At 35.7% G+C, this 14,543-nt stretch overlaps 3 protein-coding genes across 4 annotated transcripts in view; all 3 read right to left on the bottom strand.

Moving 5' to 3' along the window:
• LOC132059292 (F-box protein CPR1-like) overlaps positions 1 to 716 on the bottom strand; it is an 18,409-nt gene extending 17,693 nt beyond the window's left edge. Inside the window, exons 1-2 of one of the 2 annotated variants that reach the window (XM_059451871.1) lie at positions 579 to 716; positions 427 to 497 (exon numbers count right to left, since the gene is read on the bottom strand). In XM_059451871.1, the coding sequence (XP_059307854.1) occupies positions 427 to 497; positions 579 to 687 (180 nt within the window). In that variant the 5' untranslated portion in view covers positions 688 to 716. The remainder of the gene's footprint in view (positions 1 to 426; positions 498 to 578) is intronic. The other variant, XM_059451870.1, reaches the window with a different exon arrangement.
• A 7,566-nt stretch (positions 717 to 8,282) lies between these two features.
• LOC132060641 (uncharacterized) lies at positions 8,283 to 10,992 on the bottom strand. The gene is made up of 3 exons (XM_059453620.1): positions 9,328 to 10,992; positions 8,558 to 9,172; positions 8,283 to 8,410 (listed from the first exon to the last, which is right to left on the bottom strand). The coding sequence occupies exons 1-2, from the start codon at positions 9,583 to 9,585 to the stop codon at positions 8,807 to 8,809; spliced, it is 624 nt and encodes a 207-aa protein (XP_059309603.1). The 5' UTR covers positions 9,586 to 10,992; the 3' UTR covers positions 8,283 to 8,410; positions 8,558 to 8,806.
• A 381-nt stretch (positions 10,993 to 11,373) lies between these two features.
• On the bottom strand, positions 11,374 to 14,085 carry LOC132059291 (pentatricopeptide repeat-containing protein At3g24000, mitochondrial-like). The gene has a single exon (XM_059451869.1). It carries the CDS (start codon positions 14,008 to 14,010, stop codon positions 12,049 to 12,051), a length of 1,962 nt encoding a protein of 653 aa, XP_059307852.1. The 5' UTR covers positions 14,011 to 14,085; the 3' UTR covers positions 11,374 to 12,048.
• Positions 14,086 to 14,543: the final 458 nt, after the last annotated feature.

Here is a 14,543-nt window from a genome sequence, read left to right as displayed (position 1 = left end):
AGAAACTAGAGTTCAAAACAGATTTTCGTTCATTGTTGTTCCAAATAAAGAATACTTGTGGAATTTTAACAGGATGTTGTGATTGAGTTTTATAAGTAAGTAGTATCATTGAGGACACAACGGTTTCTGACAAAATTTCTAATGAATGTTTGGATTACAGTAATTTCTCCGGTCACGAAACCATTACTGTCTAGTATTTTCAATCAGAAAGAAGGAATCATACTGTCAACTAACGAAAAACCAATGAACGAGGATGAGAAAGAATATGTGGTCTTGGCACTGTTAGCTAGCCATAATATCTTCTATTACTGAAAAATGTTATCTTTATAATGTTAATGGGAAATTGTGCTCTAAGTGCAAGCAACAACAATTGAACTGAATTGTAAGTAAGTAACACGTTTACACCCCTTTGGAATCAGAACTCACCTGATCATCAACATCCAGCTGCTCTGTATCATTATTATTATAATTATTTGACGGCTCCACAATGCTCTTCACTGCAATTAATTTTAAAACTTGTTGGAGAAATAGTTGAGGTTTTATAAGGCAAACACAGAAACAGAAGCAGAAAGAGATACCTTCGCAAATCTGACTGAACTTTTGGGTCGCATCTTCTTTATTGCTAATGATAATTTGATTGAAAAGCTTCGTTTCTCTATATATGCTGATTTTCCCCTTTTTTGGCATCCTTGCAATGCTAAAGTTTCGAGCTTTGGTTGAAAGACTCAGTTTTTCTTCTACTTTTTGGAGGTTGCTAGGTTTCTCTCGTTCTGAGGTTGCATTAGAGCCTGTTTGAATAGCCTAGAAGCTGCTTTTTTTAAGCCCATTCAAACAGATCAATTTATTGTTTTGACTTATTTTAACCACAAAATGGCTTATAAGCTATTTTCAGCAATTTATAAGCATAAGCTGTTTTCAACAACTTATAAGCTAAGCCAAACGAGCTCTATATTCTCACTCATTGATTGGGCCAGTTCGGGTCCCTCTATCCTATCCCATATGTAAGTGAATTACAAGTTGTGCGCCAATTTGAGGGTAACTTCTGGAGGATCCGTCTTGTTGATAGCATAGGAGAATAAATAATTCTCACACTTAATTATCCACTAAGAATTGAAGAGGGTCACACGTAGCCACTATTAGGTGTATATTCTAATATATGATAGTGAAGAATGTAAAAAATATGCACAGAAAATTAAAGAGGATTACACTTAATTAGCCACTAAGAACTTAAGAGGGTCACATATAACCACTAGATTAGGTGTATGTTCTAGTAGACGATAGTGTGAAGAATGTAAAAAGAAATATGCAATAGAACATTAAAGGATCACATTTAACTAGCCACTAAGAACTAAAGAGGAGATGACAAAGCCACCAGAAAAGGTGTATGTTCCAATAGATGGCAGTAAAAATATACAATGTAACACATGTTATTAAAATATACAATGTAACTCGTTTCAGCTACCAGACTGATTGTATATTCTAATAGACGTTATTGAAAAATGTGAAATATGCACTGATAACTGAAGAGGGTCACATATATACACTAGACCGACTGGATATTCTAATAGAGATTGCATAAGCAACCTTCTGTTTAGACGATATTATCTTGAAAATTGATGAGTTAATTCTTGAAACTTATATTGATTAGCATTTAAATGAGTAATTAACAAATAGATGACGTTATATTAATATAAACATCAAAATAAATGAAAAATTGCACACAATTTTTAACTGCAACAACTTAAATATACGCTATTGGAGCTGGAATTACCGTGGCTGTTGGCACCAGACTGGCCCTCAAATGGATCCTCGTTAAGGGATTTAGATTATACTTTGCAAAAAATATGATCTCACAAGTTTTCGTTTATTGTTGAAGTTGTGATTTTCATTCTATTATAATATCTATCTGATTATTAGTAATGGCTAAGAATTTTCATAAGAAACCTATTGGTAATGGCTAAGATTTTCATAAGAAACCTATTGTTTAGATGACATTATCCTAAAAATTGATGAATTAATTCTTGAATCTTATATTGGTTAGCATTTAAATGTGTATTTAAAAAATAGATACATCATATTAATATAAGCGCCAATATCAATGAAAAGGTTATGATGTTCACATATAGTTATGTCGCCAATTTCAAATTGTTACATATGATCATCAAACCCAATCCTTTCACAAACATATTATTAACATTACTCATTAATTGTCATTGTTTAGATCACTATAGTGCTGTTTCACTCATTCCATGATGACAACATACAGTCTAGTAAAAAATATAAGTTTTAAAATTTAAAATTAGGTCAATTCTTATTTAAAAAATATTCTTTGGTTGAAAAAAAATGTGCTACATTGTATATTCTATTAATATATTGTGATTGTGTAATAAACAAAGAGGGTGGTGGGGGGTAAAACTAGTTACATTGTATATTCCAATAAATATGTCGTCAGTGTATAATAAACGAAGAGGGTGGTGGGGGGTTGAAACTAGTTACATTGTATATTCTAATAACATGTGTAACATTGTTATTAGAATATACAACTAAAGAGGGCCACGCATAGCACCTCATTAACTAGTTTCAACTACCATCAATTCCTAATTCTTGAGCAGGTCAAATAATATTGCTAGGATTTGAGAGTAATGACCTCTTTGTGGTAAAGACATGAGGCAGACTAAGCTGTATAAGACATTCCTTACAAAATCAGGAGTGAATATATTATATTGTTGGTTTATGCATAAATGTTGCCCTTTAATTTTTGCTTCTAACGAATGTCTTCTGCTATAATAATAGTTCAAAGGTCTATACATAAACTTTGTCTTGTCTATAATAAAAGTTATAAATCTAAAATGTCCATCTTCAACCTCAAGCTCAAATCTGAAATATCCATTTTTTACTTCAAGCTCAAATCTAAAATTTTGCGCATTTAAATGAGTATTTAACAAATAGATAACAACCCAACCCTTTTACAAACATATTATGAGCCTGTTTGGATGGGCTTAAAATAAGAAGCCTTTAAAGCCAAAAAATTTAACAAATAGAGATAAGATGCCCAAACGAAACCTTACCTAAACCTTTTACAAACATATTATTAACATTACTCGTTAATTGTCATTGTTTAGATCATTATAGTATTGTTTCACTAATTTCATGATGACAGCATACGGTCTCGTAAAAAATATAAGTTTCACAATTTAAAATCAGGTCAATTCTTATTTAAAAAATATTTTTTTGTTGAAAAAACGTGTGCTACATTGTATATTCTATTAATATACCATCGGTGTATAATAAATGATGAGGGTTGTGGGGGTTAAAACTAGTTACATTTTATATTCTAATAAATATGTTGTCGGTGTATAATAAATGAAAAGGGTGGTGCGGGTTGAAACTAGTTACATAATACTTCCTCCGTTTCAATTTATATGAACACATTTGACTGGGCACAATATTTAAGAAAGAAGGAAGACTTTTACCAAAAATGTGTGGTTCAAATAAGCCTTAAAAATTTATTATTTGTAAAATTCAAAATAAATCTTAAAAATTTATCAGGAGGGATATATTAAATCATTCATAAAGTTTAGAATTCATGCTTTCTAAATTTGAAAGAAAATATTTTCACCCTTTTGTAATATCGTATAATAATCAAAAGTAAATTACCTAATTAAAAAAAAAAATAAGGCTCAAACAAATTAAAACATAAGAGTGAAAGATAAGATATTATAATAACATTATATAAAATAAAGATGAATTTTTTTTTTAGAACGTCTATTTTTCATAATCAATCCCACCCCACACCACCCAGGGAGTTTGATCACTTTCACCTCCGCCTGCAAAATATTTTCACCCTTTTGTAATATAACCGTATTAATAATCAAAAGTAAATTACCTAATAAATAACTACCGACACACACCACTCCTCTTTTCCGAGATGTACTCTCTCCTCTTCTTAAGTTTTACTGTCTCTTCTCTTGTGAGATGTTCTTTCATCTCCCTTTGTTCATTAAAGCCCCCACTTATGTTCTTTCAACCCAAAACATTTTCTCCTGTATAGATCTAGATCTATTTTAATTTATATTATTACATTTTGGTTCTGATTTTTCTGATGAATCTGCTGAAAATTCTGAGATTTGATGTTTTAAGTATTTAGTGTCGATTTTGTGTTTCAATTATCTGTCTAGATCTGTAAGTTTCTGATTGTTGTTGTTGATAACATATTCGAATATCTATGTTTAATTTGAGTTGTCTGGTATTTGGACCTGTTATGAAGTTGTTTAGTGCTTTTCCTTTCACTTGCTCCGTATTAGATCTTATTCTAGGCTTTAATACAAATGAAAGTACTTCTTTACATGTGCTCAAGGGTTATGAAATGTTGAAATGTGCTTGTATGGTTCAATCTGATAACTGAGGGTCTCAGTTTTGTTTTACTTCACCGCTTGTATGCTATCTGTGTAAATTGGTCATGTTATGCTTTTGAGCTATTCTTAATTTTACATGTTAATACACGCCTATTCTGGAATTCAAATGTTGGTTTGAATGCATAGAAGCTAATATTGAGCATGTAAACTAACTAGGATTTGAATCTGCTACTATTTATGATAAATACACGCTTATTCTGGAAGTGAAATGATTGTTTGAATGCATAGGAGCTAAATTGCGACATGTTAGGATTTGAATCTGCGACTGTTCATGATACTACACGCCTGTTCTGGAAGTCAAATGTTGGAAGAAATCATGTCTAATTGGGAATCTAGGTACAGTGATATAAGTAAAGGCCATCTTATTGACATAAAATATTTTACCTACTACAATATTTAAAGATGACATTATGACGTAAAAATTGTTTATGCTTGGGGTGTGTTATTGCTTGATTTGAATCATCCGTGTTTACCTGGCTGCTATACAAGTTAATTATAATATACTAACAGTGAGAAGTCCAAATGGTTGGTTTGAATGCATAGGATGTGTACAATTCAGAAGGGAAAATGGACAAAGTGCATTCAGTTTTCTACTCTTGAAATCATATGTATAATTATATACTCATTCAATCCTTTTCTATTAGATCCATGAAGGTTGTTTTTTCTCTTTTCTCTGCAATGTTTCCATTTTAAAACAGTAATTTCATTTTTTTATCAATTCTCCTTCTCTATTTCACTTGTTACATGCTAAAGAAATATGGAATTTCATGACTTCATGTGTTTAGTTAATGATTGAAATTGATCCTTTTGATACAATTCCAAGTGTTGTAACCTTTCTCTCCCTTCCCTCCATTCTGATTTTTCTTCCTCTAATTGTTGGGGTTTTCTGGAATTCCATCTCTGTGTGGATGTGTTTTAGCTACTTGTGGCTTTGTATGCTAATATGGGTCCTGTCTTGTAAGTAGTTATGCGACAGTGAGACAAGGAGAGATTAGAGAATGTAGGCTATGATCTTTGGGGTTCTACTTGCTTGCTTGTTTAGTTAGTATATTGAAATGGTTCAATTGATTATACGCAGGGGTATATCATGTATACCACCTCCTCTTTCTAATTTTTTTACTACCTTATGAATCAGCTTGTTTGTAATTGCTTTAAATATACATGCACTATCGGCTTATTTTTGCTTGCATTTAGCACTGTAACCTTGTATATCAAATTGTTTATCTGCTATCCCACCCCTATATATATCTGCTTTATTTTGCCACTGTTTGGGGGTGCATACTCTGTTTTTATTCTGTACATATCTGTATACTCTTGGTCAAGTTTGTCTCACGTTTTCCATTTGGGACTTTAGGGTTGTTGAAATGGTGGAGGGATTTGATCGTCTCACTGAGCGTATAAGTCTGATTCAGGTGATGCCAAATTTAACTACAAGACTTTTACTTCCTAGTGGACGATGCAGATGGCCATATGAAGCGTCATTGTGATCTTCTTCTAGATGCTTCAAGAGAGGCTTGTTATAAGTTTTCTGTTACTGAGGGGTTCTTGTATCAACCTGATGATCCCAGAATTTCTATATCCCTTCCGAATCGTCGCATGACCCAAACTATAGTAAGAGAAGTGATGAAGTTCAGTTTGAGGTGTCAACAAATAGAAGCAACTGCTGCTTCGTTTCTCCTCCAAACAACACGTGTTCTAAGTTTATGTAATGGTGATCTTGGAGGGCAAGGGGGCTGGTGTCAATGCTTTGCTTGGTGTTTGTTTATGCTTTCTGTTTTGGATCTAAAAATGTATTTAACTTGTTAGTTTTTGAACGTAGTAGCAAAAACTAACAAGTTAAGTACATTTTTAGATCCAAAACATATATAAACAAACACCAAGTCAAACATTGACACCAGCCCCTTGCCCTCAAGGTCACCATTACATAATCTTGGAATATATGTGTTGTTTGGAGGGAACCAGAGCAGCAGCTTCTACTTGTTGACACCTCAAACTGAACTCCATCACAACTTCTCTTACTCTAGTTTGGGCCCTGCGATGATTCGGAAGGGACATAGAAGTTCTGGGGTCATCAGGTTGATACAAGAACCCCTCAGTAACAGAAATCTTATAACAAGCCTTTTTAGAAGCATCTAGAAGAAGATCACAATGACGCTTCATATGGCGGGCCCTGACTTTGAAGCCTTTATAGAAAGTGCCAACATCTTCAACCGGTTCGCTTACTTTCTTAAAGACGCCACCCATATCGTCAATAGAACGAGTATTAATATTTCTCTTAAACAGCACCAGAAAATCTGTATCGTCCTCTAGGAAGTAGAAGTCTTGTGGAGTTAAATTTGGCATCATCTGAATCAGACTTATACGCTTAGATAAACTCTACTGTGTTTTGAAGACAATGAGAAATTGGAACTGAAAAATGACAATTAAAGCAAAATCATTTGGTGATTTTATTTTTATTGTTTCCAACTAACATTTTCTGCATCCAGTTTTTTCTTACTATGGAAAGGATCGAAATACGAGTCAAACATAAATCTTAGTTTTTTGGTATATTTTTATTCTTTATTTCTTGAGCTAGTAACAAAACAGTATTAGTATACTACTTGCAATCACATTTACAATTAGAAAACTAATCCCTGTGGAAGGGTAGAATAACTATTTTTCAGGATAAGTGATCCCGGGATAACTTGTTTCCCAGTCAAACGACCCCTAGGGTTTTAAGCTTCATAGCACCTTGGACATAGTTTCAATTTGAGAATAATTTTAATTAAAAGGTTTGTAGATTTGAGCTTTGAGAATAATTTTAATTAAAAGGTTTGTAGATTTGAGCTCGTAGAACATCATTATCCCTCATGATTCATGGCACTTCAGTTCTTATATCGTTTCGTAGTAGTAATTACGGATCACTCATAACTTAATCATCAAAATCGACGGCAATAAACCAGCTGGTATAACTAGTGAACCTATTCTATTAAGTCATGAAGGCTCATCAAAGGTGAATCCAAATTTTAGAGTTAGAAAGTTTATATGCATACATCTTAAATTTTCTTGGAAAAAAATATATTTTAAATTTTCATCGCCATATAGATTTTTTTGTAGTAAAACAGAGTTTGAACTTAAAATTTGCTGTATGTACGCTTCAGCTCAGGGTCTCAACTCCCATCGAGCAGCTTACGAGTTTTTTGAATCAGTGTTGAGACCTCTACCCCTTCCTATTTTGCGCAAAAGAATGCGAGGCATCAAGAGTCTTCTTAAGAATTTGTTAAGAGAGAAATTCTTCTCGAGCACAGTAAAACGAATTTGCATTTGCTTTATCGTATCAAAATGTATATACATTGTGGAAAGACTACAATTTCAGCAGAGGCTCTGCTCATTTCAAATACTGTAGTAATGCAATCTCCACTAGAGACCGTGTCTCTTAGAATCAGAGAATAGTAATGAGCCGCATATGATGTCCACTATAAAAGCTGTCAAAAATGCTGGTTGGTCTTGCCAAGCCTAATTCACTCTCCCTCCATATCAATATATGTAGTTAGGTCAGTTTCTGTGTGTTGATGCAGTTAGAAAGAATTATACTACTCCTTTGTTTGGTGTCGTTCTCTTTCATCCGCAAGCCCAGACGAAAAATGAGCTTTGTTTATATATGTCATGTTAGGAGCCAAGTGCTTCACAAAGGTGTCAAAAAACTCTTCTAGCCAAGATGTGTTATCCTGCAAGTGTCTTTTGTTTATATCTGTGTTTCATTCTTTCCAGTAGTTTCTCTCGTCTTTCTCTTGTCCATTTTTTGCCTGTATCTCTCCTCTCTCCCTTTCATATATCCCTTACCAATATACCTCTCCCGTTAATGGCCACAACCACGTTTCAAAGGTAGGGGCATAATTGCTTCCTGTAAACCCACCATCCACATCCAAATGTGCCCAATAGTATATTACATCACCTTTAGCCTTTGCCTGTATTGTTTCTTCTAGGGCCAGCTGAGCATTTTTGGATAAGGAAACCTGATACATCAGTATAGAATCCTATATGAAACTTGTTAACAAGAAAAGAGTACATAGAGATTATATGTGAATATGACAGTGTCAAGTTTAACAATTACAAGAAGAACAAGTTCACACGTCAAGATTCATCAAGAACTAAAAACACACTTTTCACCCAGTAGCTCTCGATGACTGGAACCCAATCCAGGGTCGCTTATGAATATTATCTAAATGGTTGGCAATTGAGAACATGCCACCCATCTCACAGAGGATATTCCAGTAATAGGTCTCATTCAAGAGGATAAGCCGGCCAACTGCATCAACATCATCTGACCTCAATCTCCGTGCTCAGTTGACTATAAGGGAACATTCCATGGTTAGAACCAAAGAAACGAGAGATGTTGTTAATGAAGTAATTTAAAATTTAAGAGAATGTACTTGATCTGCATTAGCAAATATGTATAACATATAGCATTGTATTCTTAAAAACTCCATTTCTGCACCAAGATATAACAAAAAACGAGAGGAAACCATATGAAACTGAAAAATATAGAATAAGCCACAGGAACTCACTAGGCTCAACCCACTGTACAAAGAACCATGATGCAGAAATGGCCAAGCTCCAGTTTCATCATAAACCTCATAAATGCATACTGCTTGCCCAGTCCTTTCCAGCTCTCCTTCATCCCTCTCATTAGTTTCAAACTGAAGATTTTCAGCTTTTCTAGCATTACGATATATTACATCCCACCCACCAACGTCTTTTTCCATTCTTTCCTCAATCTTACATATAGAAAACATGTGCTCAACAGATCTTGCATCAAAGGGAATTCAAGAAATATAAAAATATTGACAAGTACAGATCAATTTTTTTCTTTTGGTTATAGGACTGGATGGACAGGGAAAAAGAGTACTTGTCAGTAAAAATATTCACATACCTCATCCGTCTCCAGTCTATTTACTTCCTCAGATTGCTCCATCTCATTCAAGACGTCCCACTCCACCTCACTTGGAAAGTCTCCCTTTAAAGCCTCCGGATCATCTCTGGATACATTCATCAAAGTAGCAAAACCTGTCATGTCTACTTCAAGGCAATAAACAACACTGGAATTTATTGGATCCACATCCTTCATATGAAGATCTTCAATGTCATTACTATTCTCTACATCCTTTTGGAAATATCTTAAAACTCCCATAAGCCCTGCTTAAGCTGAGAGGTCTCTCCTGGAAGTATGACATCAGATGGGAAAGTTATGACATTCTCCAGCAGTTTTGCATACCCTGTAATGCATTCCACTGCAAGCATGTTCTTGGAGAGCAGCCTCCCGGAAGATGCAATAGTGTGAGCAAATCTCATGAGTTTTCATTAGAAATAAGTAGTGAGAAATCTTGCACCAGTTCATCTGAATTGTGTTGAGAGAAGATGATTCCATGTACTTCATCAACAACCTGGATACAGAAGTTCTTCAGGGAAAGACAAAATAAGCAGCATTCTACTTATCAGCTTAAAAAAGTTGACACCGACACTTAATCGACTTATATATTTCTAAATGACAGGGTAGTCTGGTGCAACATTGGTATTCCAGATGACATAGCTCGTATCAGAATAGGACATTCTTGTTCATGCTGGGGGGAAGAGTAGAGGACGATGTCAGCAATCATTGTAATACCATTAACATCACCCTTCGTATCATGGTGTGAAAGAGATCCCTCACGAAGTCCTAGACGAGTAGCAATATCCTACAAATTTTGAGACAGTATAGTTTCTTTATTGCGGAGATAATGGTAAGTAAACCGCACTCACGTTACTGCTACTGCAAAATGTTGTGAAGCATTATTGAATATCACTTGAACTTTCATCTCAACCTAACAAATAACACAGTAAAGCACTAGCAAGGAGTGAAAACAACAAAAAATGGAAATACATATTGGATGACAGAAGGGTCAAACGTTTCACGCAGTCCACTAAAATAACAAAGCCCTTTAAAGTGTAAAATCAAGAGAAAATGATTTAGAACTTCCTCGGCTAAATGAGTTTCAGTTGTTATGCATAAGTATACCTAAGAAGATTTATACTTTTTACAGTTCAAACAGCAAAACTTCTTCTAAGATAGAGATGAAACACTAGTGAAGCAGAGGAAGGTGAAGGCAAGCCCTCAATTACAAGGACAGAATAAGAGTGAAACAGGATGCAGAAATTAAGAAGTATCCTAATTACCAATACAGCATTCAAGAATCCTGCCTGCAACGCCTCATTATACCCATCAGTGGAATTTCCTGACATGAAAACGAACTTCAGTCTCTCTTCAACATCGCTCCTTCCAGCCTTCTTTCACTGAATAGGAGCCATCCCTGTAACTTCCCCAAGTGAGTCTATTTCTGCCTAGGCTATCGACTGGGCTGCTCTGAATGGTGGCCATGAGAGCTATAAAATCTTCTAACTCCCAGTCATTTAGATTTCTCCAAAGAATCAGATTCCAAACATTGGCTTCCCTACACTGAGAGGTGGTTGAGTCAGGGTTGGAGGCAATCTGAAAGATGCTTGGAAAAACATTCACAAGGGGAATGTTTCCCAACCAAGTGTCTTTCCAAAACTGAATATGCTCCCCTAGTGAAGCAGAGGAAGGTGAAGGCAAGCCCTCAATTACAAGGACAGAATAAGAGTGAAACAGGATGCAGAAATTAAAAAGTATCCTAATTACCAATCATTCAAGAATCCTCCTGCAACGCCTCATTATAATCAGTGGAATTTCCTGACATGAAAACGAACTTCAGTCTCTCTTCAACATCGCTCCTTCCAGCTTCCACTGAATAGGAGCCATCCCACTTCCCCCAAGTGAGAGGCTATCGACTGGGCTGCTCTGATGGTGGCCATGAGGCTATAAAATCTTCTAACTCCCAGTCATTTAGATTTCTCCAAAGAATCAGATTCCAAACATCACTGAGAGGTGGTTGAGTCAGGGTTGGAGGTGAAAGATTTGGAAAAACATTCACAAGGGGAATGTTTCCCAAACAAGTGTCTTTCCAAAACTGAATATGCTCCCCACTTCCCACCTTGAGAGAAGCTTTGCTAGAGAAGACCTCCCACAGACTCCTAATAGCTTTCCAAACCCCTGTGCCATAAGGAGTTGAAACTTGATTAGAGCACCAGTGCCTAGTGCTACCAAATTTTGCTTGAATCACCTCCTTCCGTAGGACAGTTGTCTCCTGATTATACCTCCAGTAGCACTTCATTAGCATACACCTGTTATGTAGTGCCAAGTCTTTAACCCCTAAGCCTCCAACAAGTGCAAAAATCATCGGCAATTGGCACCAGTATTTTCCAGAACCTCTTGCCTTTAAGTTATCATTCCTTTGCTATTCAGAGAGGCAGAGACCATGAGAGTAACCTGCTTCTAACCATGTCCTAGAAATCAATAAAGTAGTCAAAACCAGCCTTACAAGGCAAAAAGAACCTCTAATCCATTTGATGGATGGCTGTATATACAAAAGATGCTTGTGTATAAGCCAATAAGCAATTTTGGTAGGAAAAAATGCATCATCCTATCCCAACAATGTCCTACATGATAGTCAAGTCCAAAATGATTTCACGTTACCACATTTAATTTAAATGAGTCTTAGATGGTTAACTATTGGATATATGGGAAACTATTTTAGCACTACCAGTAGTCCCCACAGGAACAAGAACCATTACGAAAATGATGGAACCGATTTGTGTCTCTCAAGATGATTTCTCTGTCCACCACCTTTGAAGCAAACTTAAATGCAGTATGGCAATCACCACAAACTCTGATGTTCTTCTTTATTCGGATAGGGGATCCAGGTGGAGAATTGAGAAGTGCAAATGCTAAAGCAAGTCGTTCACTATGGTATTGCAACCTCTCTTCCCTCTCCTGCTGATCAGTAAACCAAAGCACGTGGCTAGTGTCTGGGACATAGCCAATTTCCTTAATTTTATCAGTTATCTTATCCCACATGTTACGGATCTCCTCTCTCTGTGGATGGGCATCATCATTTGCTACAAACATATGAACAGCGTTTTCAATCTCCACCCAACTACAAGCAGGTTCTTTCTTGACTCCACCGTCGTTCATCATTTTTCTAACTCTTGCAGCATCACTTCTCCTACCAGCAGAGGCATAGATGTTGGCCAGCAAAACATGTGGCCCTGAATCATAGGGATCAAGTTCAAACACATGTTCAGCTGCATAAACACCCAACTCCAAATTTTTATGCATCCTACAAGCTCCAAGCAAAGCTTTCCAAACGGCTGCATTTGGTTCAATTGGCATTTCATTTATGAACTTTACAGCACGGTCAAGTTGACCTGATCGACCAAGTAGATCTATAACAGTCACGTAATGTGAAATATTAGGTTCTATCTTAAATTTCTTCATCAATTCAAAATAATCCATTCCTTTGTCTAGAAGCCCAGCATGACTGCAAGCTGTAAGAGCACAAAGAAAAGTCACTTCATTAGGTTCAGGTCCTATCCTACGCATTTCCTCAAAGCAATCTACAGTTTCTTTTCCGAGTCCATGCTGAGCATAGGCGGTAAGCATTGAGTTCCAAGAAACAACATCCTTTTTCACTAAACGATCAAAAACCTTTCGAGCATCATCAAGGCTACCAGACTTGGCATACATATCAAGCAGAGTATTCCCAATAAAAGCAATAAGTTCCAACCCCGACTTGATCATATGCACATGCACCCATTTCCCGGGCTCTAAAGCTCCAATGCTTGCACAAGCTGCATAAACACTAGAAAACGTAAAATGGGTCGGCTGAAAACCGCCTCTTTTCATCTCAGAGAAAAGCTTCACCGCAATCTCTCCCTCGCCTTTCCTCGCATGACCAGCGATCAAACCATTCCAAGAAACCTCATTCTTGCAACTTAACTTATCAAAAACGATTTTCGCTTCATCCATTAATCCACACCTTGCATACATATCAACAAGAGCACTCCCAACATAAACATTCTCTTCATATCCAAACTTAACACAACTCCCATGTAATATCCTCCCCGTTCCACTACTGTCCAACGCTCCAGCAGCCTTTATTACACTCCCAAACGTAAACTGATTCGGCTTAAACCCAAACCTCAACATCTCAATAAACAAACCCAACGCCACGTCAGCACCCTCATTCTGCGAATACCCAGTAATCAATGCAGTCCAAGAAACCATATCTCTTTCAGGCATTTCATCAAACACCTTGCGTGCATCACCCATACTCTCACATTTGGCATACATATTAATCAATGTGTTATTAGGAACAATATAATGACTAAATCTCGACCTCAAAAAGTGTTCATGTACCATTTTCCCTTCTTTTAACCGTTTCCATTCAGTACATTTCTTTATAAGCTGGTTATATAAACCTGCATCTGAGTCCATTGCGCCATTGTCAATAAGATATAGTACTAAAAGTTCACCATTTGGAGCCTTTTTCATAAGATCTTTGTCTTGTATAACACCAAATAATTTGCGTACCACTTCTGGTTTTGATTCTAAGGCTGCTATTGCACATGATGTGGAGAAAAATTGGCGAGCTATTGGGATGATTGAATTGAAAATTGATGGATTTGTTACGTATTTTTTCATGTGTACAGCCATTGTCATCTCCCTCACCAGTCACCCTTTAAGTGCTTCCTAGTAGCAAAGTACTAGTAATAATTAGCTTTATGGAAGTAATAGCTTCAATAATTAATTTTTAACTCAGACACCTTTAAGAAATTGCTTACTCTTAGAAAATTATGAGAGTTATTACTGACGTATCCTAATTAAATGTCTAAAAAAAACTACTAAATAACTCTTGATTATTTAAATAAGGATAATTTTGAAAGAATATAATCAATTTCTTCTTGAAATCGTACATCATTACTTACTTTGAAATAAAATGAAAAGCCTTAAATACCGTTTATTTAGAATCGGAAGAAGTACTAAACAACATTTTTAATTAGTGATTTCGCATTTTGTACTTCTTTTATTACTTCATAATTTTATAATGAATGGACTGATTAATGCTAATACTCTCGTCGTCTATTTTTACTTGTCCTATATTGACTCAACACATTCTTAAACAACCATAAATATCATGTCAATTTACTATGTCACTCCTAATTATTAGTAAGTCATCTAATAATTGAAATCAA

The sequence above is a fragment of the Lycium ferocissimum genome, chromosome 6, assembly GCF_029784015.1.
Source record: "Lycium ferocissimum isolate CSIRO_LF1 chromosome 6, AGI_CSIRO_Lferr_CH_V1, whole genome shotgun sequence".
NCBI lineage: Eukaryota > Viridiplantae > Streptophyta > Magnoliopsida > Solanales > Solanaceae > Lycium > Lycium ferocissimum.
This window is presented reverse-complemented; position numbering and strand designations above follow the sequence as displayed.

What these genes read in the sequence shown, in the direction of transcription:
- LOC132060641 (XM_059453620.1), bottom strand. Translation starts at nt 9,585, where the DNA reads ATGGGAGTTTTAAGATATTTCCAAAAGGATGTAGAGAATAGTAATGAC. An exon ending in ATAGACTGGAGACGGATGAG is followed by an intron (nt 9,173 to 9,327) that starts GTATGTGAATAT and finishes TCTATATGTAAG; the next exon opens with ATTGAGGAAAGAATGGAAAA.
- LOC132059291 (XM_059451869.1), bottom strand. Translation starts at nt 14,010, where the DNA reads ATGACAATGGCTGTACACATGAAAAAATACGTAACAAATCCATCAATT.